General features: G+C 43.3%; 1 protein-coding gene across 2 annotated transcripts in view; it reads right to left on the minus strand.

The window, feature by feature from the left end:
* Window positions 1-25,754, minus strand: part of nbas (NBAS subunit of NRZ tethering complex) — a 149,084-nt gene that overhangs the window by 29,479 nt on the left and 93,851 nt on the right. For both annotated transcript variants that reach the window (XM_084000648.1, XM_084000647.1), the window contains exons 44-49: window positions 25,413-25,663; window positions 20,694-21,034; window positions 18,604-18,828; window positions 15,000-15,202; window positions 11,071-11,160; window positions 9,745-9,928 (exon numbers count right to left, since the gene is read on the minus strand). In XM_084000648.1, the coding sequence (XP_083856774.1) occupies window positions 9,745-9,928; window positions 11,071-11,160; window positions 15,000-15,202; window positions 18,604-18,828; window positions 20,694-21,034; window positions 25,413-25,663 (1,294 nt within the window). The remainder of the gene's footprint in view (window positions 1-9,744; window positions 9,929-11,070; window positions 11,161-14,999; window positions 15,203-18,603; window positions 18,829-20,693; window positions 21,035-25,412; window positions 25,664-25,754) is intronic.

The following is a 25,754-nucleotide window of genomic DNA, read 5'->3' on the forward strand; positions in this document are numbered from 1 at the left end:
AGGTAATTATTTTCTGGAGGTTTTAAAATAAGGCCTGTCACGACTTATTGCAAATTACTCGAATCTTAAAATGTTGTGAATGTTTGTCCCACAAGGGAAATGTTGGAGAACTGGTTTTAAAGGTGGACACTTAACCCAGTATTCCTTCCTCCTGTCAACGTGGCAACCGGTTGTTGTGAATATTTCATTAGGGTCCATTAGGGATCTGAACTACACAAGACATTTTTGCTGCAGTTTAACTAGACTTTTTTTTCCTCCAAAACAACAGGCCTCGTTTATTTCACAAGGAATAAAAACACTGTGTTAGTCAATGTCACTTTTCATTTTTCATTTAAAGATAAAAGCTTATGAAATTAATGATTAAGATTGTGGTCTTACTGAAGTTTCAACAAAATGCATAGATATTGTGTTTTGTCTTTGGGTGGCAGCATAGCAGTTCACTTACTTTAATTAAAAACAATAAATTTAAAAATGTTAAATCAAGTTATTAATATTAAGAGAAAAGCAAAAAAAAAAAAATCACTGAGCTCCGACCAAATATTTACTCTTGAGAAACTGCGTCTACTCCAAAAGTATCTGTATCACAGCCAACACTGCACCAATCAAGTGAATGTGCTTGTTAGCCTTTCTCAGTTAACTCAAAGCAGTGCAGTTTCTTCCTGAATTTCTATGAGCTGTTAGTAAAACACTAGTGAACTTTCGCCCCCATCAACAAATCTGCCTGATAATCTTCTCTGTGACTTGGCAATTATCTCAGTCCTTGACCTGAAAGGCAGCGAGAGAGAGAGAGAGCGAGTGGGAAGGGAGGGAGAACACAGGATGTGGGCATGTCAGTGTATCGGACTGGGAGTACCGGCGGAGCTGTGGGATTCAGAGATCTCTGTATCTGGCCTTTACTGACTGCACTCTGAATGAGCTCATCAATATTCATTGACCTGCTCTGGCTAATGTCCCCAGCGACGGGCAGAATAAAGTTGCAGAGGTCGCACACTTCACAAGGGGAGAGAGAGAGAGAGAGGAACCAGGAATAGCGAGGGAGAGAATGAGCGATGCCTGGGAAGTGAGCGGGCATGATAAGAGAGTGCAGGTTTCAGACGAGAATGAGAGCAAAGAGAAGCAAACACCAAAAGGGCAAAGCCTCGGGGCTTGTAGGAGGTTAGGGAGTTTATTACGACTTGAAAGTGAAACACATAAAACATGCAGGGGAAACATAAGCACAGAGATAAAGACACACACCCCTGGAGAACAAACAAACACACACACACACACACCCTTGTGCATGCAAAGTATGACATGACAAGATGAGCGCGATGACAAACAAATACAGCTTCTCTACCCTCTCATTCCATTTGTTGTGCTTTTTCTCGCTTTCTCCCTGAAGTCTATGGTAGATACACGTTGTATAATATGACACCAGAGTATACATAATGGTACACGCCTCAAGAGAGGAAGCAGAGTTGGAGGGGGAGAGAAGATAAGAGATGCGGTGGTGGGGGGCTCCAAAGACAAAACACAGAAGGGGAGTGGTTTAGGAAAAAAAACAAAAAGAGCTGATCAAGGTTAGGAGGAAAGAACAAGCTCGTAGCTTGAAACCATCTTGACACACACCTGCTTGACATGAAGCCTCAGCGCCAGACATCCATATTAAGCACACACACAAGAGCAGCCTTTACAGTATATTTTAATATTAAAGCCATTTGTGCAGAGACTCGAACCTCGTCTTCATCATGCATGCATGCTAATATACAGGCTGATGAATATTCAACGTGTGAGAAAGGCCAAGGAGAAGGGAAGATACTGAACCACCTGCATTTGCAATTGCACACACACACACACACACACACACACACACACACACACACACACACACACACACACACACACACACACACACACACACACACACACACAAATCATGGGCTGACATGAGCTCACATAAAATAACAATGTGAATAAGTTAAACGTGTTAAATGTTAAATTTGAACTATGCACATTTTAAACATGAGCTCAGATGGAGGTGTGAGGTCATGTTTAAGCTTGGATGCACACACACACACACACACACACACACACACACACACACACACACACACACACACACACGCTCAGGCTGAATCATCTCAAGTTTGAATAAAGCCTTTACTTGGTGCCACCGAGCAGCAAAGAACTTGCCAAAAAAGATTAAGGTGGCTGAGCTCCCCCACCCCCACCCCCTCCTCCTCCTCCTCCTCCTCCTCCTCCTCCTCCTCCTCCTCCTCCTCCTCCTCCTCCTCCTCCTCCTCCTCCTCCTCCTCCTCCTCCTCCTCCTCCTCCTCCTCCTCCTCCTCCCCCTCCTCCTCCCATCTCTGGTTTTACCATCTTTCTCCCTACCTTCTGGCTCTGTGCTGCCCACTCCCATCACTTCAACTGCCCTCGAGCTCTTTTCTCCTTATTTCTTCTCTTGTCTGCCTCTTTCTCTTCATCCTCTCAATTGTTTATTTTTTCGTGCTGCCTACTGTCTGGTAGTTGTTGTTAGTTTTTTTTGGACTGAATCATTGGTGATCCCACGGAGCGAACAAAGTGTTGTGCCCTTCTCTCCCGCCTCTGAGTTAAAAACACAGGATAAATAAAGTTTTCACGAGGAGCCAAGTGGGACGGAGAAGAACTGACAAAACAAGTGGAGATATTGCAGGGGGCCTGGCCATCACAACTGTGACTCCTGACCTGTTGCATTGGGGTGCAGCCATTCAATTCCTCAACCCCATCACATGTATTATTTATCTAGTTGGAAAGAGACTCTGCTCTCTCTCTCTCTGTTCTTGTATCACTCTCTCCCTCCAGTCCAGGCTCATTCACTTTCATCAGACAAATCTTTCTCTGCTCCTCTGTACAGCTTCCTCTCCTCACCTGGCCTTCACCTCCGGAAAGCTCCCACTTTTTTTTTTTTAGTTACCACACAATCCCCAGCGTGATGAATCCTGAAGTTCTGGCTCCAGAACTTCTCTTTCCAACTTTTTTCCATTTGACAATGTCATAGTGTATGTGGGTATGTGTGTGTCTGGGAGCACCGCAGGGGCCTAATGGCGACACATTGTTCTGTCAAGCAACAACACTCCCACTTGTGTCTCTGTTTGTATTACTGTCATATCAAACAAATATTGTAGTAACAACAAAACAGTGTACCATCCATCTGCGCCGCTCTTTTTGTCTCCTTTCACAGACTTATATGTGTCAGAGCTGAGCGTCATCTTGGCACCACGGCTTTGCGCTCTTCAAATGACGGCCTTAATATTTAAAAACACATCAGAGTGGGATGTGTTACATTATAGCAAGAGGGAAAATGCACACAGTCAAAAACCTAAAGAAAATGTAGGCGTATTATAGGCTTATCTTCATAATAAGCAAATTAATGCAAACTTACAATTCAAATATTCACAGTTTTTAATGCTTTTGATATCCTCTGTAAGAACCTGTACACAACTACCAGCTGTGGACTAATCTGTCTGGGATTCTGTCTGTACATGTGTATGCGTGCATACACTCTCTAGTCTATTCCCTCATTACACTGTGTCCAGAAATGGTGGATAGTGAGAATCACTATCTTGACTCTCTACAGAAAGAGAAACAAAGGTGGAACGTGGAGAGAGAAACAAGACCAGCAACAAATGGAGACACTATGAAAGTATAAAAAAAGAACAGAAGCATTACAGGGTTTTCAAAGTATCACAATGACTATAAACAGGAAAGGAAGCGAGGAAGTGCTCTACCCTGGGCCTGTGCAACTCTGCATGGAACCAAATTCATCCGAAGCGGAGACGTGATCAGAAACAAGAATCATCAATAAGCGGAAGAAAGGGCAGCACCCTTTGGAAATAAATGGGATATTTTTGTCTGAAGTTAACTGAAAATCTACAACTTCGAAATCAAAACGCGACTCAACCATCAGGAGAGCTCAGGAGGAGGAGGAGGAAAAAAAGCACGAGACAAGGTGGAAATGAAAAGAAGATGAAGATATGCCTCAAGGAAACGCCAAATAAAGGCCTGGCTGGGGTTAACATGGTGGTGGTGGGGTGGGGCTATAGACTGGAAGCTGACAGAGAGCAACTTCAGTACACAGCCTGCTCTGCTCTGCTCTGCTCTGCTCTGCTCTGCTCTGCTCTGCTCGCCTCAGTTCATCCATATTAGATAGACGGTGCACTGCAAGGCCGAACAGCACAACACAAAAACAGTGTGTCACGGCAAATGATCCATGACATTGACAGGGGGAGAGGGACTTGTAGCATGAATCAGCGATCACTGCTGATGAGCTCGGATGATGACTTTTTGTGCACATGCACACGCACGTGCGGGGCAACCTTCCCCCTCCTCTATGCTCTGCAACATTTAGAGTGCACACAGGTGTGAAGACCTTGATGCAACGACCAGGCTCACCTTCCTTTAATGTGTGTGTGTTGAGGGCATTAACGTTAGTACTGCCGTGGGATTTAGCACGGTAATTATCACCTTCACACAATAACATCCAGTCTACGGCACAAGAGAGGTCATTACATTAACGAGCATCTATGTACATACACAGACACATGCAGTTTAAGCACATACACCCACACATGTTTGCTATCGGTTGTCACCTCTTTGCCTGTGAAATACCATAAAGAAATAACCCTAAGTATATTGTTATTAATGACATAAAGGCCAAACACACAGTTTACAAATGCAGACATGCGCACTGACAAAACAGATTGTCCAGTTTTGACAGTGGTGACATTTGGACGCCCTGCTGTTATGACTAATCATTCAGAATGAAGTCACAAAATCTATCCCTGACTTCACCTCTCACACCCTCTCGTCCTCTCATCCCCCGCTACCTAAATGTCAGCATTTCAATGGGCTCATTAATACCTCCCCTTTCTAGGGTGTCTATGTCTGTGTGTGTGTGTGCATGAGTGTGCTGGGATGCAGTAAGAGGGGACAAAGATGATGTATTGGAATGGCAAGTGGCCTATTGTTCCCTTTTTCTGTTTCAATATCATCTCTGAATCTTTCTCTCTCTTGATGTGTCTGATCCATCATTATCTCGCTCCTCTCTCTGATTTTCTCTCTCTGTGTTTCCTTCTGATCCATCATCACTGAGTGTGTGTGTGTGTGTGGATGTATGTGTGTGAAGCGGCGGGCTGTGAATCATGCAGTGGCCTTTCCACTGACACGGCCTGGCCTGACCCAGTCTGGACACCACCGGGCTAAACAGCATTCATCATTAACAGCATTCGTCTGCTCCTATCGCGGCGAGGCGAGCTGGAGCTGGAGCTGGTGAGTGTGTGCGACAGAGTAATGCATATACGTGTAAGTGGGGGAGGAGAAGACTTGGACAGCCATTGCGGAGAGACGTTTCAGATCCGAACACATCGGATCAGAGGGTTTCTTGACATATTGTCAAAGACGCGCACACGAGGCAATGAGGCAAGGATGGAGGTTTACACAGCGAGTGAATCAGATCTGTAGGAATATACAATGACGCCTGAAGCACACGCAACCTGGTTATCAGGAGACAGGAAAACAAGGAGAAAGCTGCAGCTGCTTCAACCTTTGAGGTACATGCGTTGTGATACGCACAGATACTGTACCTTAAATTCAAATCTGACAATGAATATGTGTTAGGGCTGGTGCGTGTTATTTTGTAATTAGAAAACATGTGAATGTCACTTTTATTCATTAATTTTAAACAAGGTAGTTTGACTTTATTTCTGTGGTCAGAAATCTAAGAGCCTCAATGGACACAGATTGCAGAGGAAATCTACATAATGGAAAAAATGACGCACCACCTAAGACTACAGTTCGAAAACAAATAGATAAGATGAACAATACCGAACAGCGACAAAGCACAAGACTTGATTGAGTAAAAGAAAATGGGAATATGGACAAATTGCTAAGACACTACCTCCCATGTGTTTTTATTTATTTTTGTGTTTACCTGTATAAACTTTGGTTTTACATCGGTATAAAGGAAAAATTCTCAATAAAAACTAAAGTGCCCCCCCAAAAAAAGAGATCTAAGAGCCTGCTGGCAGCTCATCAGATGAAGATGAAGAGCAGCGAGCAAGAACCTAACAAAAACAAATTTAGCGTACAGTGCAGGGTGCACGCTACACAAGCTGCAACCCATCAGATAAAGTTATAATAGCATTAGCAAGCTTTCAATTTATAAGGTAATTTGCTTGAACTTGAAAGGAATAGTTTGACATTCTGAGAGAAGCTCTTATCTGCTTTCTAGCTGAGCGTTAGACAAGAAGATTGATACCACTCTGGTCTCTCTGTGTGGTAAACTTAAAGGCGCTGCCAGCAGACAGTGAGCTCAGCCTGGCCGAGGGAAACACGTCACCTGGCTCTTCTTGATGATATCGGATTGATAAAGGAAACCGGCCAAAACAAATGAGATGTTAAAAAAAAAAGTGAATTAATGACCTTTAGAAAGTGGTAGTTGGAGAATTTCGGGTAAAGTCAGGCTAATTATGCCAAGATAAGCTAAACTAAGATAACACGCTTCATAATTAGTTATGAGAGTTATTTCCAAAAAGTGTTGAACTATCCTGAAAGTGTTCAGCGGTCACAGGTCAGAGGCAGTAAATGGCTCGATGTGACAGAGCACCACCGTGACATTATTGTTTGTAGCTGTGGTTTTCCCCAAAAGCAAGAGTGTATTTTCCGAGACCCAACTCCTTACTTTTAATCAGTCCCATTGTTGTAAAGTAAACAACATCCATATTTCTACATCAATCTTGAGCCTGACTTTAAGAGGAATTAAAGGAGACTGTTGAATACAGCATACGTCTGGCCTAATGTCTGTGATTTATCAATGTCTAGTGACCAAGCATATTATAAAGCTATTTTGATCCTGAATAATTACACGATTAAACAAAAGCTTGTGGATTCAACCCTGTTTCGTTTTCTCACACTCTATCAATAAACTCATTTTGTTTTATGTTCACTCGTGAAATCACTGTTTCCAAAATACTTATTTTTCCTGTCTTTTAATTTGCAAATAAATAAAACGGCTTCAATTAAATAAAGACTTTCGAGGTCTGGGAACTCTGTGAAGTAAGTTTTTACTTTCATCCTTTGATTCATCAGTAGCTTTTCAGTATTGTTGGTATTTGAGGAAAGAGAGCCGGGGTAGAGAGGTGAAGCTACACACTTTGCACACGGCAAGATAAAGGGAGGATGAAGAGACGAGGGATTCATCTTTAAGATCAAAGTGACATTTTCTTCAACCTTGTTGTTCGGTTACATCTGTTCTCTGCATCAAAATATACACACAGCGCATATACTGTATATATATAAATATGAAGTATTTCTGTGTATGTGTGTCTGTATATGCAGGAACTTTTGCGCAGCTCTGTGTGTGCGTGTGTCGCTGTGAGTGTGTGAGGGGGAATATAACTATTTTGCAGCTGCCTTTGATCACTAATCAGACGCCTTTGACAGAACAGCAAACAGACGGTGGCGGAAACAGAATCATGAGAGAAACTCCGGCTTAAACATACTACTGGTATCAGCATCGCTCTCAAAACCGTGGCTTGACAGCACGGTTGTCATGGAAATCACAGCAGGCAGTCTGTTTGTGTGAGTGTGCATAAGCAAAATGCGCCCTGCACAGGAGGGCTAAGTGTGCGGGTGAAGGATGGATATAGTTGTTTTGTGTGAATATGTGTGTGTGTGTCTGGGGCAACATGTGGGACACAGTAAGAAAGGACTTGTGCTGATTAGTTAAGGGAGCAAGGGGACGAAGGGGGAACAATACCAACTTCTTTCCTTCCCTCTTTGCCTCTCACTCTTGTGTCTGACTTTTTTCATTCACCACTTCCTCCTCCTCCTCCTCCTCCTCCTCCTCCTCCTCCTCCTCCTCCTCCTCCTCCTCCTCCTCCTCCTCCTCCTCCTCCTCCTCCTCCTCCTCCTCCTCCCCCTGTGTATCCGGCAATAAGCCAACATGATGAGGTCAGAGAGGGGCCGTGGTGAGTCTCTGGCGTGGCTTCAGGGAACCAACATGCAGCCATCAGTACCAGCTCTGTTTGCGGATGGTGTCAGCCGAGCCAACAATGATTACTGTACCACAGCCTTCAGCCGGGCAACAGCCAGTGGAAACAATGGAGTGTCGCTCCAATTAGGAGACAGAGTGTTATAAATCAAAGAGTGAACACATGTGAATGTGTTTGTGCGTAGCTTTGCGTTTATGTCGGTACAGATGTGGACATGAAAAATCTATGCAAACAATTTTTTTTTTTTTTTTAGACTAATCAAAGTTAAATGAGACATTTGGCTACAGAACCCCCTGTTCACACATTTAAAGGCCTCTCGGTTGCCTTAGGGAGAGACGAGAGAAAGTGGCACTTCATCTGAAATGAGTCTCGCTCTTACAGCAAGACTTCTCTTACAAGATTAATTAACTGATCCCTTGGGTGTACACTCCCTTGAAAGTGCATGTGTGTGTCCGCCTGTAGGTGTGTGTGTGTGTGTGTGCGTGCGTGTGTGTGTGTATCGTCAGAGCCTGCCAAATGTCGGGAGTGCACCCAATTAGTTAAAGAGTCCGGGCCCACACACCTGTCTACCTGCGCTGACAATGGCCCTGGGCTGTGCGCATACATTTACACATTAATTAACCAGCTCGAGTCATTAATTAGTCAGTCAGGAAGCTTAATGACTATCCACTCGATGGTGGGTTACACCAGAGAGGGAGGAGGGCTCAGGCAGATCCACACGAACAGATACACGCATGTGCAAACATTTAGGAAGTGTGTGTGACAGTCTTTCCACTAGTTAGACATGAGGAGGACAGGTCGTTACTGCCTGGACACTTACATTATCACTGGGACATAATGATGTCGTCTTTCTCTTTGTATTGGCCTGTTGCCATATTATAGTCTAGTCCTATGCCGGAGAGGCTTCTTACCCATGGCCTTCATTTCTCATGAGAAACAGGACCTACATACAGCATATCTATCTTCAAAATCTTTTCATTTTAGATGCACAAATGAAATTGTGAATCAGATTTTCCAAGAACACAGATTTGTTTACTTTCTCCTGGTTCTATAAATATACAACTATTTTTTGTGTAGCGGTCTGCCACGACTGTGGCAACAGAGAAAGAAATGTTTTTTATAAGATAACACAAAAAGGCAAGTGAATCGTACTCTGAGAAATAGTATTAACTTATTTCTTAAAAATGTGAATAGAGAACAGTCTACACTGTGAAACACCTGTTGGTAGTCGGCCATTTCTAATGAAAACCAATCATCATCTCAGCTCCTTTACATTTATATTTTAAACTGACATTAACTATCTTACTTATCCTCTCAGAACCACACTGACCTTTTTTTTTTTTTCTTTTTTTTTTTTACAGCCTAAGGCTTTTGTTGTTACATAATACGAATGTATCTCCACATTCGCATGTTTCCTAATGGGGTGAGTGAGTAATTGATCCACCTCTTCACGTCAACACTACCTCATTTCTACTCCATCCTCCCTCCCCTGAAGTCCTCTCTCCACTCATCAATTACTAGTAGCTGTTCAAAATTTTATGGCGCAGCATTTGATGTTATGACCTTGGAGCAAAGAAACTAAATATATATATATCTATATCTATATGTACCCAGACATCTGTAGCCTCCTCCAGATCAAGTACCAGTGTTTGGGAGCGCCTGGGATGAAAGTTGTTTCTCAAGTGGGGGCCCGATGAGTCATAGCTGCATGTGTGAGAGCATCTGTGCGTGTTACCTCTCTGTCTTTGAGAACAGCCTGAGTTCTGTAGAGCAGCAGCAGACGGACGTCGCTGTCTCGCAGGCTGAAGTTACTCTCCAGGATCTGCAGCACATCAATCCGAGGCCGCACGGGCAGCGACGAGTCTCCGCAGAACGGACGCAGCCACGCCAGGAGGTCGTCTGAAGTCACCGCGCTGTCGCTGGGGGAGGAGGGTTAAGAGGAGCGGCAGGTGACAGGTGGAGTGAGTGGGAGATAAGGAGACAGAGATGGAGAGACGAGGTGGAGAGGTTATTACAAAAGAAACCTGAAGGTCTCATCTAAATGAAGTTAGTTTCACTCATATTTTGTTGAAGCTGAAAAATTACACAAAGGATTTACCACCATAACAATTACAATGAAAAACTTCACAAAAAGACATCCTCCGTGTCTTTTTGTGTGTTCAAAATACAATGTACTGTAGACACAATTTGAGAAACACTAATCCAAACTTAATCAAAAGCAATTTAAACAAATTACGTTTTGTCTTTAACAGTGTTATTGTTCCAGCAAAACCCTCCAGACTACAACTGAGAAGCTTCGATCAATTTTCATGCAAAAAAAAAAAAAAAAAACATTCACTGCATCGTTGCAATTTATGATGTGAACCAGAATATTCTCTGTATCTGGGCAGCTGGTTGGACCAGATAAAAGATTCGAAGATGTCACCTTGAGCTTTAGAAAACCGCGATGGGCAGGCTTCGACCTTTTTACTGTATTCAGTGATGAATCGAGAAAGTAATCTACCGTAAATTATAATCAATGATGGCAACAATTTGTTGCAGCGCTAATTCAAACAGCAAAGAGAAGAAGCTTAGGTGGCGTCGCTTTGTGCATAACTACAGGAAAGGTAGATGATCAGAGGCCGCTCTTCTGTTACAGATCCATTGTTTTACTTTGATTTGTTTGGCTAATGATCACAAAGAGCAGGGACGGGTGCTGTGTCAAAATGTAGTCTTCTCAAAAAAGGGGAAAAGAGCCAGCAAACAGTTTGGCGCATATCTCTTTATTGATTCGACTATCAAGGAGACATTTTACTGATATTTGACATTCAGCAGGTCTCAATCTCCGGCCTTGAACGGAGCAGAAAAGAAGGAAAGTGTGAAGGAAGAAGCCTGTGTGATGATGACACATTCAGATGATTCACATGTGCTTGAGATCAAATTATCTGACTTATTCTGCTCCATGAGGACACTTTTGTTCAATGAAAACAATGAACACCGCCAAGAGAAAGTCTGTAAGTATAGTGAGAGTGTTTATCATTTTGTGAGTGTGTGTGTGTTTGTGTAGATATAGATAACCTACCCACTCTGGACGTTGTTGTGCACAGCGGTCACCATGGCCTCCAGGACCCTCAGGGGTTGTGAGTAATTTGTCAGGGCGTCTGGGTCCCCGCTGAAAAACAAACCACATCACAACAATCATCTTACATAATACGCTAATTAAGATAAGATTTTCAAATTACCACAATGTCGAGGGAACTGCGAGAAGAGAGAAATCAAAGGCTTCCTTCTCAGGGACAGTGTTTCGGAGTAAAAAAAAAAAAAGAAAAAGTTTTTGGCAGCAAGTGTCTGAGGCAAATACAGCTTTGTAAAAATTAATCATCATGAAGTTATTTAAAGTCCTGGAGACATAAAGCAACAGAAAAACATTTAAACCTGTCTCCAACATAATAAGCTCATGGGCTCTGTGAGCATGTCGGAGAAATTCACCAGAATAGATATATTATAATTTAATCATTTAGCGATGATGAAAAAAAAAAGGTTTAGAAAAGAAAAAAGCTTTCCAAATACAAAGCAGGAGAGAGAGTTTTAATGGCAGTTAATAGTAGGTGAGCATGTGATCTTTCTGCAGCGTCATTAGTATATTTCCTAGTGTGGCTGTGAGCTTCTGCTGCAGTGTGTGTGTGTGTGTTTGTGTGTGTATGTTGCAAGAGAAGGGCCATTTTTCACAAAGACAGAAAGGGGGAAAAGGGGTGATTTCCCTCGACTCAACTCCACTTTGCTCCTGGGCTTGTGCGCGTACACAATACAAGTAAACACACAAATTCGCGCCGAGCATCACATGTGCACACACGCACACACATACAGGGTACACATATGCATGCGCGCGACATACAAATGATGTAGCACGAGGCAGAAAAGACGACACAGCGTTTTCTTTATTGCGTTTTACCACTTACATTTTCTCTTCAAAGGCGCACAAACACAGAATAGTTATGACAGTTACAAAAGACGGCCATTAGTGCGAGGCTCAGGTATGCCTGCTGTACCAGACTGAAGGCTTAGAGAGAGAGAGACAAAAACAAGACCGGCTCATTCATACCTGCCAAACGCAGTGCTTCGAGAAAGCCCTGAAACAACGGACGCACACAAACAAGGGAGGCGCACACACACAGAGTCACACTTGAATGCTTGCATATGAATATGCAAGAAAACACTGAGTGACACGTTCCACAGAAAGAAAGAACTCCAGTGAATACACAAGGTACACGCACGCACACAAGCGCATCGGCACAGACCGAGTGTGTGCGTCGGTGTGGGAGCTGAGTGAGATCTGCAAGAGAACAGCTGTATCAGGCTGCATTAATTATAGGAAGATAATATATCAGAGACAGGGGACGAGTGTGTGCGCGCGCAGGGAAAGAGTGTCCGTGTTTGTGTGTTCATTAGGGAGAGCGGCCACATGCCTGCTTAACTACAAATGTGAGTGTCTATGTGAGCGAGTGCACGGGCGTTTTCTAGTATGTGTGTAGGTTTGTGTGTAAACCGGTGCCACCTACAGTATCTGCTCCCATGCACCATTGAGCATCCTTAAAGAAGCAGGAAATGAGGCAGGAATATAATCAAGGCAATTGGCACTCATTTGTCAAGCCAATCAGATGGCCCGATGATATCTGGCCCTTCTCTGTAAAAACCTTGCTCATGTGTCTGTTAGTATTAGCATAGGAGGGCATGAAGGACAAACACACTGCTGTGAAAAGAAGCCTCGCATTTAATCTCATGTATGTTTTTTTTTGTGTGTGGTAAAATTTGCATTTAGGTTATGTATGTTAAAGGAATGCGACTTGCTTCCCTTCGTAAAAAAAACAAAAAACAAGCGGCTCCTCACACGTCACACATGGGCGAATCATTTCTCCATTCCTTTTGAAAGCAGGGAGCAGGAAGACACCAATAAAATGCTGCGAGCCCAACTCCCACATGCAGCTGCTGTAGATTGAATTCAACACTTCAGGCATTTGTTTTGACACTGTTTTCCCCCACCAACACGCTGGGCCCAAAGTGGACCAATACACACACAGAATATTTCCAGATAACCAACACAGATCAGGTAGTAGGTGGTGTGTTTGGGTGCCCCTCAGTGTTTTAGAATATACATCCCTGAGCCTGAGCCGTTTGATGTGGATATAGATACTTCTCTTAATCTGACTTAAAAATACAGCCTCTACATACCTATGCATATAATCTGACAGGTATGGAAGAGGGGGGGGTGCAGATGATAATGTTGTTTGACAGGCTGCAAAGGAGATTAAAATAAGGGAAAAAGGCAATTTACATGTACTAACCTGACAACCTGGTTTTCTTACCTTTGATATGCTTGCCACAGTGGGTGGTATCACCGGTAGCACGCACTGCACAAACCTTTTCTTTTTTCTTTTTTTTTCTACCAGTGCCCTTTTATTAAATGATTTCTGAACAACTCAGGGCTTACATTGGGGCCTACCATTGTGCAACACCATCCATGATTTATAACCCAGTGAAAACAACTGTGATATCCACAAAAGTAAAGACTAGCAGCAGAGGCATGTGTAGAATATAAAGCAGGAGATGTCTGAGCCATCTTCACTGTATAAGCTGTTCAGGTGCTCGTTGCTCGTTGATTCATGTTATTCTTATCTATACTTTGCGTTTTTATGAACACTCAACGTTATTACTGTTATCTTTTCTTTATTACACCTCATCTATAAATAGTAGAAATACAATACATCATTCACCTCCCCGGATTTGCAATGACTGTTCAGCCTCTTAATTCTGCACATGTGTTTCATGTTTTAGTCATGATTTCATGTGTTTGTTCAGCAATCGGGGATGTGAAAACATCCAATTTCCACACAGTGCGAGGAAGGAGAAGGAGATGGCATCTTGGTTGTGGCTCTGTTATGAAATCCCACCACACAGCAGAGTGTGTCTTCTGCCGTGCTACTGACAGCGCTGTCAGATGGACACCAGTGCTAAGAGTATCGGAGCAGCCAACAGAAACGAGCTGCGGCGCCCTGCCTCACGCTGCCCTCTGTTTCCATCACCTGTCTCTACTTCCATCAAGGTTTTTTTTTGCAGGCTCGCAATGCACACAGGAGCACCAGTGTCCACTGTGAGCACGCTAAGGGAAATAAAACGTTGGGAGTTGACACACAAAATGCGAGTTGACTCAGGGAGCGCCTCGACTGAAGCAGCGACTTATTGATCTTTAGGAGATATTTCGGTAACCGGTAATTTACAGGCTGTTGATTACGTGATAGTGTCAAGAAATAGCCAAGAAATAACAATTGATTTTGCAGTAATGTCAAGAAATAGCCTAGAAAAAACGGTCAATTTCATATGTCATGTTTTATAAAGGCAAATGATTACACATGCTTGTCATGCTTTGAATTTTTTGGGAATAGCGAGATTTTTTGCAAAGTCCTTGCAATTGGCAGATACGTATATCTGGACTATTTCTATGCAATCAATTGTTATTTCTTGGCCATATTTCTCGACATTACTATGAAACTGACCATTATTTCTAGACAATTAATTGTTATTTCTTGGCTTTTTCTTGACATTATCATGTACTTAATGGCCTGTAAATTAAATTGTTACCGATATTTCTAGTTCTGTGTGTACTGATCAACTTGTTACCTAGTTAATTATTGAGCTTTGAAGGTGTTAGCAGGTTTATTTTTTGAGGAGTGGACAAATGCAAGGCTTGCTGTTTCCTCCTGCTTTCAGTAATTCTGCTAAGCTGAGCTAATTACCCCCCTGGCTCCATTTCCATAGTTAGGGCACAGACAAGAAACCAGAAGCAAACTTCTTACAGTAGCTAACTTGCATACAGTATTTTTCAGCAGAGAAGCTTCACTGTGTGTCACTGTGCATGCTCAGTGGAACCAAAGGGGAGTTAAGACTGTTCACCATCAGAAATGGTGATTTCTACTGTGTGCATGCTATAGACAGAGAGAAAGGTAGAGATCGTACCTGAGTGCTGCCACGACTCTCACAACGGCATCACGAAGCACAGTTTTGACAGACAGATCCAGGGGTTCGACAGCCACGCTCAGAAGCTTTCCGATGCTCTCCAGAGGATGCCCATCAGTTGCCATGGTTACAGCCAGCTCTTGTACTTTTGACCTCTCGGATCGTGACAAATCATAAAGTTGACTGTAACCCCGAAGTTGCTCCTGGAATTGAGAAACAAAACAAGAGTGATGGTGAGTGGTAGAGCCGACAGGAGGAAATACTGCATAGGGAAAAAAGACAGAAAGAAAGCGAACAGTATAGAGGTAGACTAATATAATTCAATTTATAATATACATGATGCATAGCCTTGGAAAACAAACTTTCAAACATTCTAAAAAACAAAAAGAGACACACCAATAATAATGTAGGAAGAAAATGGCATAGGACAAGATGTGGGAGGGGGAAAAGCAAAAGAAGACTGAAGAAAAAGGAAAAACAGAGTGAAAGAAGTGTGGTGTGGCAGAGGAAGTGCAAAGTTTAGTGAATGAAGTTCCTCTGCAGGTATTAACCCAGAGGGCAACACTGGCCTGAACCCGCTCACCCTCTCCACTGCCCTGCTCCCTCTTGCTTGTTTTTCTCTCTTCTAATAAAAAAGCGCTGAGAATCTCAACCTGGAAATGGCACTTGGTTGGTTGTGTGTGCCTGTGTGTGTGTTTTCAAATTATTTTCTGTTCAATTTGTCCTTTTATCTAATTGTTTTCTTTGCAAAATTGATTTTATTTCTCAACAGGCACAACTCTCACCTTTTCCCCCACGGAATCTAAACAGATACTGTTCAAAACTCTCATTTTAATCGCAGCTGCAAACAGTAATCTGAATGAGACTGCTGCTGGTCGTAGAGGCAACACAAGAATACGCTTGTTGACACTCGCAGAAAAGGAGTCTCACTCAAGAGTTCGACATCTAGGAATTTCATTTTTTCTTAAAAAAAAGAAAAAAAAGATTTGTTTTTGACTTTTCTGCTTTTTTATTATACTAACAGTAACAGAGGGGAAACTCGGTGGAGAGAGAGAAGCCACTCTAACCCAGGCCACTGCAGTATGGACTCTGCCTTAGCTCATAGATAGTACGTTTTCTACCAGGTGGGCGCCCAAGATCCAGGAATATCAAGACTGGGCAAGTCTGCAGTCAAGTGACAACTCAGGCGTGTGGCAGGTTTCCAAGGGATTGGCAAGGAGTAACGACAGATGTAGCTATATCATGAATTTCTTTTGGTGTCTCTGGATATTCAGGATGGTAAACTTTAAGAAATCAACCTGAAAACTCTCTAAAGAACAATCCCTTCACTCAGAGTATTCTGTGGTTGGTGCTGGGTGAGGACTCCTTTGGTTGATCCCCTGTACTGTATGATCTATGCGAGACGTTGATACGCTTGGCATTAAGTCGAGCACAGTCAGCAGTCACAGTCATCGGCATTGGACTCAGACAAGGCTGCCCCTTCTCACCTCTCCTGTTTGTAATATTTATACACAGGGTAGATCAGGGAAGGTTATTGATATTGATATTCATGTGAAATGTCATTCATTCCTAATATTTGTGATGCAAGCATCATACATTCATGAGGTGTGACACTCGTATTCATGTGCAGGATATCAAGGCCCAGCTGAAAGGTGCCTGGTGGGTAACATCTGAGCGGTATGACTGCTTTTTTTTTGTAGATGACGAAATTCTTCTGGCTTCACTGTGATCTCCAAAGTGCAGTAGTCAGCAGCTGAGTGTGAGTCAGTCTAGGTGTCAGGTGTGGGATCACAGCTGTCTCTTAAAATATGGAGCACATGGCCACTGTTATTCCCAAGTGATCAAAGGTGAGAGGCACCAGTTATGGCAATTCAAAGCAGCATGTGGCAGCATGAGGCTTTTCCAGTGTGCTAATTTGGGCGTTTAGTGGGGATGCCCCTTAGCTCATTCTTTTTCTCTGTTTGATGGGCATGAACAGTTAGGAGGAAACTCTAAGGCTGGCCCGGGACATGGAGCAGGGTTGGATCTCCCAGTAGGCCTTGGGGGGAGCACCTGGAAGAGCTGGAGGAAGTTGAAGGAAATTCATGGAGCTCTGTCAGAAGACTTGAATATTGTTGTATGGAAGGGCAGATGTTAATTGATGTGTTCATTTTAAACAGATATGCCCACCACTACTCTTTGTAGGGGTAGGGTATTGACACATTTTCATCTGCACAGTGTGTAATTTGCTGTCCTCATGGAAGGTCAAGGTGCCTGTGGTGGATTCTTCCACGGTCCACTTTTATTCCCCGCCGCTGGTCTCCTACATTGATAAATGAGCACAGTATGGCCAAACAGAGCCTACAAGGCTCCGTCTATCTATCTTTCTCTACCCATCTGCCCTTTCCTGGTTCTTATATCCTTTTTATCTATCTCCAAGGATACAATCGCATCCTGCGCCAGTGGAAGGGAAGTTACATTATAGAGGTTGTTGCAGCGTGTGTGTGTGAGTGTGAGTGCGCGCACGCCTGTGACTTTAGGCTACAGCTCTGCCTTGTAATTCTTATATCTTCCTCTCTATTAAGGAGGGTATGTGCTTTTAAACAGAGATAAAACAGGGGCCAAATATTATTAACTTGCACAGTGTGGGGTTCAGAAATGACCAGTTTTCATGGGTATGTCATGGTTGCATAGCAACACACGGCTCGCCAAACCATAGCGTCCCCGCTCTATCTCAGCGTTTATTTTGTGCAAATACACTCACACGCACACACATAGAGAAAGGTGACAGTAGGGTAAGTCAGTGTGACTTTGCTTAATGAGATACAGCATGGAGGATGTACTGTATATACAGCCATACGGCCGTGCTCATAGAAACCCATAGATTTACATTAATGTATCCTTGACTGGTCCCGGGGAGGCTGGGAAGAGCTTAGTCGAGCAGAACCAATCCAGAATACAACACATACACACACACACACACACACACAGAAACCCCCCAAAAAGTGCAGAACCTGTGTGTCAAACTAAAGGTGAACTCATGAACAGACGAGGAAACGATACGAGAGGGATCAAGGGTGTGAGTGTGGCAAGACTGTAAATCATTGGATGTTTGGTCAATTCATCATTAACAAGAACAAAGACACTAAAATTAACAATTGTCTCCAAGTGGATGATTAGCCATGCCTCAGGGCATTGCCTTATGTTACATCATAAAATAATTTGCTTTATCCAAAGTAAAAAAAAAAAGAAAAGAAAAAAGCACTTGTCCTTTTATAGTTATAAAGTTACTAGAATTTCTTTTTTCTTGACATTCATCAAGTCCAAACTAAGTTTGTTTCTGTAACTTTTATAAGGTGAGGGAGCACATGCAGTATTCATCCACTCTCACTATAGTATTTTTTTTTACCATGTTAATCCGGTTTCTATGAGTTTCTTACACAAAGCTGCCTGATTTGAAATGATCGCTCTTCACAGTGCTGCCTACGTTGACCTAGACCTTTACCAACATTTACATGAAGCAACAGGAAAATCTCTATGGAGCCTTTGTGTTTTCAGAACCACCCACAGAAACACGACTTCTTGCTCTTAAAAAGATTTTTTTTAAATAGCAGATGGGGTCTACCTTCTGGCTGTCTTTGAGTGACAGAATGAAGGCATGGCTCAGAGTGTCCAGGTGGGCTTGTGATTGCTGCAGGTGGGCTAGAGCCTCATCAAAAGTCATCCCTGCTGGGTCCATCCCTTCCTGCTCCCCGCTCCCGTCGCCTCCTCTCTTCCTGCTCTTCTCAGCCAGCTGGCGCAGGGCTTTGGTGGCTCGCTTTATCACCTCCGACCTCGACTGGATGCTCAGCTGGAGACGAAATGGGATGGAGACGGACAAAATGGAAAACACGGGGGGAGGAGGGGAGGAAGGAAAGCAAATTGGGGAGGGGATCAGGGTCAAATTGAACGAAGAGGGTGAGAGAGAGAGAAAAAAGAGGGAGAGAGAGGTGCACAGGTTATGCACATTAATTTCACACTTAACATGTCGAAGAGAGGCAGGTATAACCCCGTCTATCTGCACCAAAATACCATCAAGAACTATGTGTGCATGTGCGTGAGAAGTGTGTGTGTGTGTGTGTGAGAGAGAGAGAGAGAGAGATCATAGCTGCCAGCCCGGTGTAATTGATTCTATTCGGTGAGAGCAGGTTAACCATTCATCGGGAGAAGAGAGGGCCTTTGGCTGTAGGAGGTTTTACTCTCTTGCATGGAAGCACACAGGCACCGACAAGCCCCACACAAACACACACACACACACACACACACATTCACACCGAGAGGACACTTAAAAATCATCCAACTTCACACTTCCAGCTTCCTCATCCACACACTCAGACACATGCTACTCACACTACTGCATTTGCAAGATATCTTGACTCAGGCTGACTGACACTTTGCCAGGACAGGCTGATCACTCAAATAAAGTTTCCTGGAAAATTGGAAGAATTTCTTTAAAGGTTAAGTGTGTGGTATGCATTTTTTGTGTGAGGCTGTACAGTACTGTAAGTAGTCTCTTGTTTTGTATGTGAGGCGGTCTCTGGCCTATAGAATTAGATATAGGCATTTCACAGCCAACATCAGTCAAAGACTTGGGAAAAAGTGTGAAAAAAAAGGGTTGGAGGTGGAAGAAAGGAGGATGCCTCTACTAAAGAGGCTATCTGAGATCAATACTTCAGAGTGGGGAAAATGCCAACCTTCTGTTTCCCTTCAAAAATATGTCCAGTATGAGGTAAGATAAGTCCAGGCCATCCATCTGCCCCTTGGCCTTGTGGGAAAAGGATCAATCTATCCGTGGGTGTGAAAGGTCAGATGTATTCCCAACGCTCAGAGGGGGTCAAGGTTTTCCATTTGATGGTTCAAAATGATTGGGGAAAAAAAGGAGGGTGAGGGTTAAAGGGAACAGACAGAGGGACTCTTAGAGGTAATCTACATGTTAAAAAGCACAGTGGGAAAACAGTGCCTGTTGGGAATTGAAGTTTAATTGGCTCTGAAGTAGAGAGGGATCAATTAGCTCTCTTGGAGTTGCAGGGAAAGAGAAAGGGGCATAAGACAAAAACAGCAGAAAGGCAAGTATCTGGAGAGGTGGGGTGGCATGGCTCCAGTGAGAAGAAAGAAAAAAACACAAAAAAACAGAGGGCTACTACTGATAAGGTGCACTGAGGCACTTTAAGTCCTCTGCAGGACAGTTTTTCAGAGTGCTGTAATTATGTGGCTGACATTTCTTCTGCAATTTTATAATTTCTTTTATAAATCATGACTGGTATGTGCTTTAAGGCGACAGAGTGTGGATGTGAGCAGAATTATATATATATATGAAATTAGGAAAGTGGGTTTTTTGACAACCTAAAAATTTAGCCGGAGGCGTGAAAGACGACCAGCCGCACAATGAAAGGTATCGGGTTACGGATATGACACTTTGATGTAGTGATTGAAAATCCCCACAATCCTTCAATTCACACAGTATATCTCCTGTCTGGGAGGCAGCCTGGAAACAGCTACCTTCTGTGCTGCAATTACAGAGTGTCTGTCCGCCCAAACCCCACCAGTTGCTGTCTAATAGAAAATAGAGCCTCCTTAATGCTGTCCTGTGTGACACTATTGTCTGCCTGGAATACAGTAATTCATACAAGAGAATAGCTGGGATTAGAGCAAACAGTTTATCCGGTCTGGGTTTACATTTTGGGCTGCATCAGGTGAGAAGGTGACGTTATCCAGGAAGCCGACGGCGTCAACGGGGAGCAGTCGGTCCAGATATTTGGCACAGGTGTCGTAAGCATGCAGGTAGTCTTGGTCGGTCTGCGGGGGCCGTTTCAGCAACTGGGGGTCTCCTTTCCAAAACAGCTTTTGCAGCCAAATCGCATGGACGGCACTGGGGGACACCGTGGCCCCTCCACCACCGGGGACGGGCAGGCGATTGGCAAGTTTGGAGATGGACAGCACGTTCTGACTGGTCAGAACTGGCTGCAGAGTGGTCAGTGGATCCAAGGATTCATCCGTCAGCTTCCGGTAGTTTAAGCCTTTAAAGAGGGAGATGGACATTTGTTAAGCTTTACGTTAATACTGACATTTTTAGATAGTTTTTTTTAATTTACTTTTTATCCAAACGTTGTGCTAATAGTGGAAAATACATGAATGAAAATAACATGTGCAGTAAAAGGCTCCTTCATTGTCCTTGTGCACATGACCTTCTGCTGCACTTTGCCCCATTTGTTGTGGTTGTACAGTGTCAAACAATACACATATTCAGTCAATGTATTCAAGGGAAGAATATTCAAAAGCTCAGCAGGAGATTTACACAAGGTCAGCTTTTATGTTAAGCTTTATATATGGAATATATAACAATAAATAACACGTTTCAACACAATACGACAATTCAGAAATATCACACTGTACATACAGGCATTATGCACATCAATGAGTGTGAAAAGCCTTGAATTTAAACATGTAACCGTATAAATGAGTCCTATTTCATATACAGAATATATTGTATAATTGTTTTTATATGATATTTGAACTCTGAATTTCAATGACGTTGATCTTAAATGGGTCGGATGTTAAATATTGCATTGCATGACGGGAATGCACAAAGAGAAATGAATAACAGTCGACAGTTAAGGGTTGAAGTAAACAACGGTGAACACGTGTGACCCGGGTGCAGAAGTGGTGGCGACGGTCGGTGTCTGCATGCAAAGGGGTTTTACAGTTTGTCTGTGGATCTGTCCATGTGCATCTTATCTCCTACCACTTCAGTCCTGTGTGTGTTTGTGTGAGAAGAGAGGGGCTGGTGGCGTTGCTCTTGCTCTCCAGCTCTATTAGACAGACACATTACTGTGGCAACACCGCAGCCTGTCTGGGTTTTAAATATTAAACACCGGTCTGCCTGTGGGGAGGGCTCTGTCAACGCTGCTAGGAATCCCTCACACACACACACACACACACACACACACACACACACACACACACACACACACACACACACACACACGATACTTTCAGACAGGCCCAGACGGACACTTAAACTGCAGATAAGAGTTACATGCACTTACACATGTACTCCCTCTCTCCCTCTCTCCCTCTCTCCCTCTCTCCCTCTCTCCCTCTCTCCCTCTCTGTCTGTCTCTCCTCTGCCCCACCCACTCCTCTCTCTGTCTCCGTCTGCTCCACACCCAAGCGGCGTCTCATCCCCTTCACCAGGAGAGCCAACACAGACAGTCACCTGGTACTGTGTCTAATATCGTGACGAATATCGGACACGCACCACCTGTCTCCGAAAGCCTTTGTAAGTGTGTGTGTGTGTTGGATCAGATTTGTCTGTTCAGGACTGCAAATGAGTCACTTTGAGTGCGGTTGTCTCAAAGTTTGGACAGCGTTTGTAGAAAGTTGGCGGCCCGAGGGACACAGCAACATCCTGTGTGTGAGTTGCAGGAGTGTGAATGTGTGGGTTATGTTTCAACAGTTACATGAGTGTATGTGTATAAGTGTGTGTGTGAGAAAGAGAGAGAGAGTGTTAGTTTGTAAGTGTTAATGTCACAATGTCAGTGGACAGTACTGTATGTACCAGTACATGAGTATACTGTACATCGATTTGGTGAAGTGCATGTGTGTGTCAATGTTAAATAGCAAATGTCCAGTTGTAGTTTATCCCCACATGAGTCACAGCCATGCATGGGGCTGTGGCAAGTGAGACACTTAGCTTTTTAAAAGGCGGGTGAGTGAGTGGTGTTCCGGTCAAGTCTTTCCAAATGGTCAAGAGCAAAAGTGTCAGAAATGAGTTTTATAGTGTGTTTTTAATTCTAAATCACAACCGCATCATTAGAAAGAATATCTCCATTGCTAAAATAGTACCCAAGCTCCACTAGGCATTATTAACTAACAATATTAATAATATTATATGATGTCGTGTGAGAAAAAAACAAAACAAAACAACATCCACTGTGGTGTTTCACAGTGTGGAAGCTCAGAGTTCAATCAATCAGCCCCATTCTGCTGTTTGTTGTGACTTCTCCAGAAATGCTGTATTAAGTTACTGCTAATGCAAACAGAACATTTCCTCCTGCAGCAGCTTCACATTACAGACATTAAACTGGCAAAACACAGCTTGAATTTCCCTATTAAGTGGTCCCAGGCATTGAATATGCTTAGGCTTAGCAGTCACCACTCTTGTTAAAATAGCATATATTTTTTTTGTCATTTCATGCCAGTGGATCAGTTTGAACATTTTGCAGAGCCTAATGTAACGAGAAGGAGCAGCCCGGTGAGCTGCGGGCAACAAACTGCAAACCTCCCGTTTCTGAGCCAGGTAACCAACTCCTTTCTCTGTGTTCTGCTGTTTGCAGACTCATGCTGTGTGCAGCGTCAAATCAGATCAGAATGATGAGAAAAGCCAATTATTGCCTGACTTCTTTATTAAAACACTGCCTGCAGGATTTTGTGACTTTTAGTATTAAAGAGGAACTCAGCAGGATTTTTCCCCGTGGCTATGCAACATTTTTACCTTAATTAAAAACCTCCGGACTAATTGTGATAGTTAACTACATGACTTGTGACTTGTTACGAGTGGGAATGGAGGCTCTTTGCCTTCCACCTGGCGTCTCATGGCTGAAAACCGCCCCGGAGTCCCAGCTCTCGTCTCTGCACACCGCGATACAAACACACTGCGTAACCGGCAATCTTTTGATTATAATGGTTAGGACTACACAAATACACACGTTGTGACATCGTATATGATATATAACGGCGGGAAAAGTGACCGAACTTGCCACAAAACCACAAACCAAATCTTTGAGATTGGCAGCCAGAGACCATGTTTCCAGCCACCTCACCGAGACGAATTTAGCTTAATTACATGTGAAAAATCTACAAGTGAAAAATTCTGCCTACAACACTTCAGCCTGCAGCTTATGTGTGCCACCGTCTGATATCAAGGACCCACTGTTTTTTAAGAATTACTGAGGCATTACTGCCATAAGAGAAAATAAAAGGCTGAAATAATCAAGTAAGGGCCTTAGCAAACAGTTAGCTAATAAACAGAAGTGATGCGTGCTGGGTAACAGTGTGGGAGTGAAAATGAAATGCAGCGACAGTGGCACTTTAGATGTAAAGTCCATTTTTGTTATTTAATGTTAAATTGCACTCGAGTCTTGATGTAGATGACTCAGAGGTGTGTGTATATGATTTGTGTATGTGTGTGTACGGTGACATGTGTCACTGGTAAAAAGCTGTGGTGTTATCTGGAGCAGCAGGAATAAGCGAGGCGTGAAAACACAGCTGACACCCGGCTGAACTTTACTGAACTTCGCCGAGTAGTGACACCACCTTCACCCGTGCACAACAAAAAGTTTGAGCACTTTGGCCCGGAGCAGTGAACCGGTGACACGCCGCAACCTGGACACGGCGCCCTTGGAGAGGGTGCATCCACAGGAACGTGAGTGGAAACAGCATCCTACTGCGACGCTGTTTCTGTTCAGGGAGCATAGTGACAGAGGTGGACTGGTTTCCTTGTTGTTTAAAAGTAAAAGTGAATGGTCATGTCTGTTTTAATTCGGTTCACTTTCAATTTTGGACACTTTTACACGAGTGCTGGGAGGAGAAAGAAAAGGAGTGTTAAGATCAAAGGACAAGAAGCAGTAGAGATAAAAGATAATGTGTGTACATGTGTGTGTCATCGGGAGTATTTCATTTGTCACTTGTGGAGAAATCTAAGAATTTTTTCTGGCAGCAGAAATGTGACATGGATTTACGCATTCAGCTCTTGTATTTTTTTTTTTAAGACTTTACATGACAGTCTGTGACACAAAGGTTATCTACCAGCCAGAAGGAATGTCAAATTTGGTCCATGAGTCATCAATCATGTCAAGAGGGATTATATTCAAGTCCTCAACACTGGACCTGATTCCTTGACATTAAAGGCTTATGGCTGATTTCCCACTGACAACAGAGCTGCTTTAATCCTCCGTGTCCAAGGGCTCTTTTGCGTGTTACTTCTCAGAAACGGTGTTGTTTTGTCAATTCTGTGCCATTATGAATAGTATTACTCTAAATGATATGTTTCTACACAGTGTATTGTAGACCAAGACCTAATTAATTCCCTTTTTAAATGAAATGTCCTCTTGATTCATAAGTAAAGACAATTACACAGTCTTAAAGCAAGACTAAGTTATTAAATTGATCTGATTAAATGGTTGTAGTTTTCTTTATTACTGGATTCAGGCCTGACTGGATCAGATTTTAGAGGCAAACTTCACAGGTTCGTGAGGCTGCGTTTTGGTGATACTACTGTAACAGACATTATCTCTGCCTTTTGACCTTGCTGTAAACCACCTTCTACTTACGCAGCAGCTATGCCATCTGCATTACAATGACAGAGAAATAAAAATGAAACAGTGCTTATCTCACCACTGGCAACGGCTCGAAGCTTCTTGAGCAGTTTGACGTGGGAGTCTGGCTTGATAGCTGTGGTGACGTAAGGCTGGCAGCCTGCAGCGTCCAGCAGGGTGTAATAGTAGAGCAGGCGACCCAGGTCGGTCCCTTCCACAGTTGGCAGGACGTACTTGGTCATGTGGCAGTAAAAGGCCTGAGGGTCACACTTCAAAGTGTGAAACAGACCTAAGGAGTCACTCCGAGACTCAATATCCTTGGTGGAAAGACTGGAGGAGGAGAGAGGGAGGAAGGAGAAGGGAAAAAAACACGAGTCAATAAATTTAACTGTTGACAATTTCACATGAAAAGTAATACAAA

This window comes from Trachurus trachurus (assembly GCF_905171665.1).
Source record: "Trachurus trachurus genome assembly, chromosome: 24".
Lineage (NCBI taxonomy): Eukaryota > Metazoa > Chordata > Actinopteri > Carangiformes > Carangidae > Trachurus > Trachurus trachurus.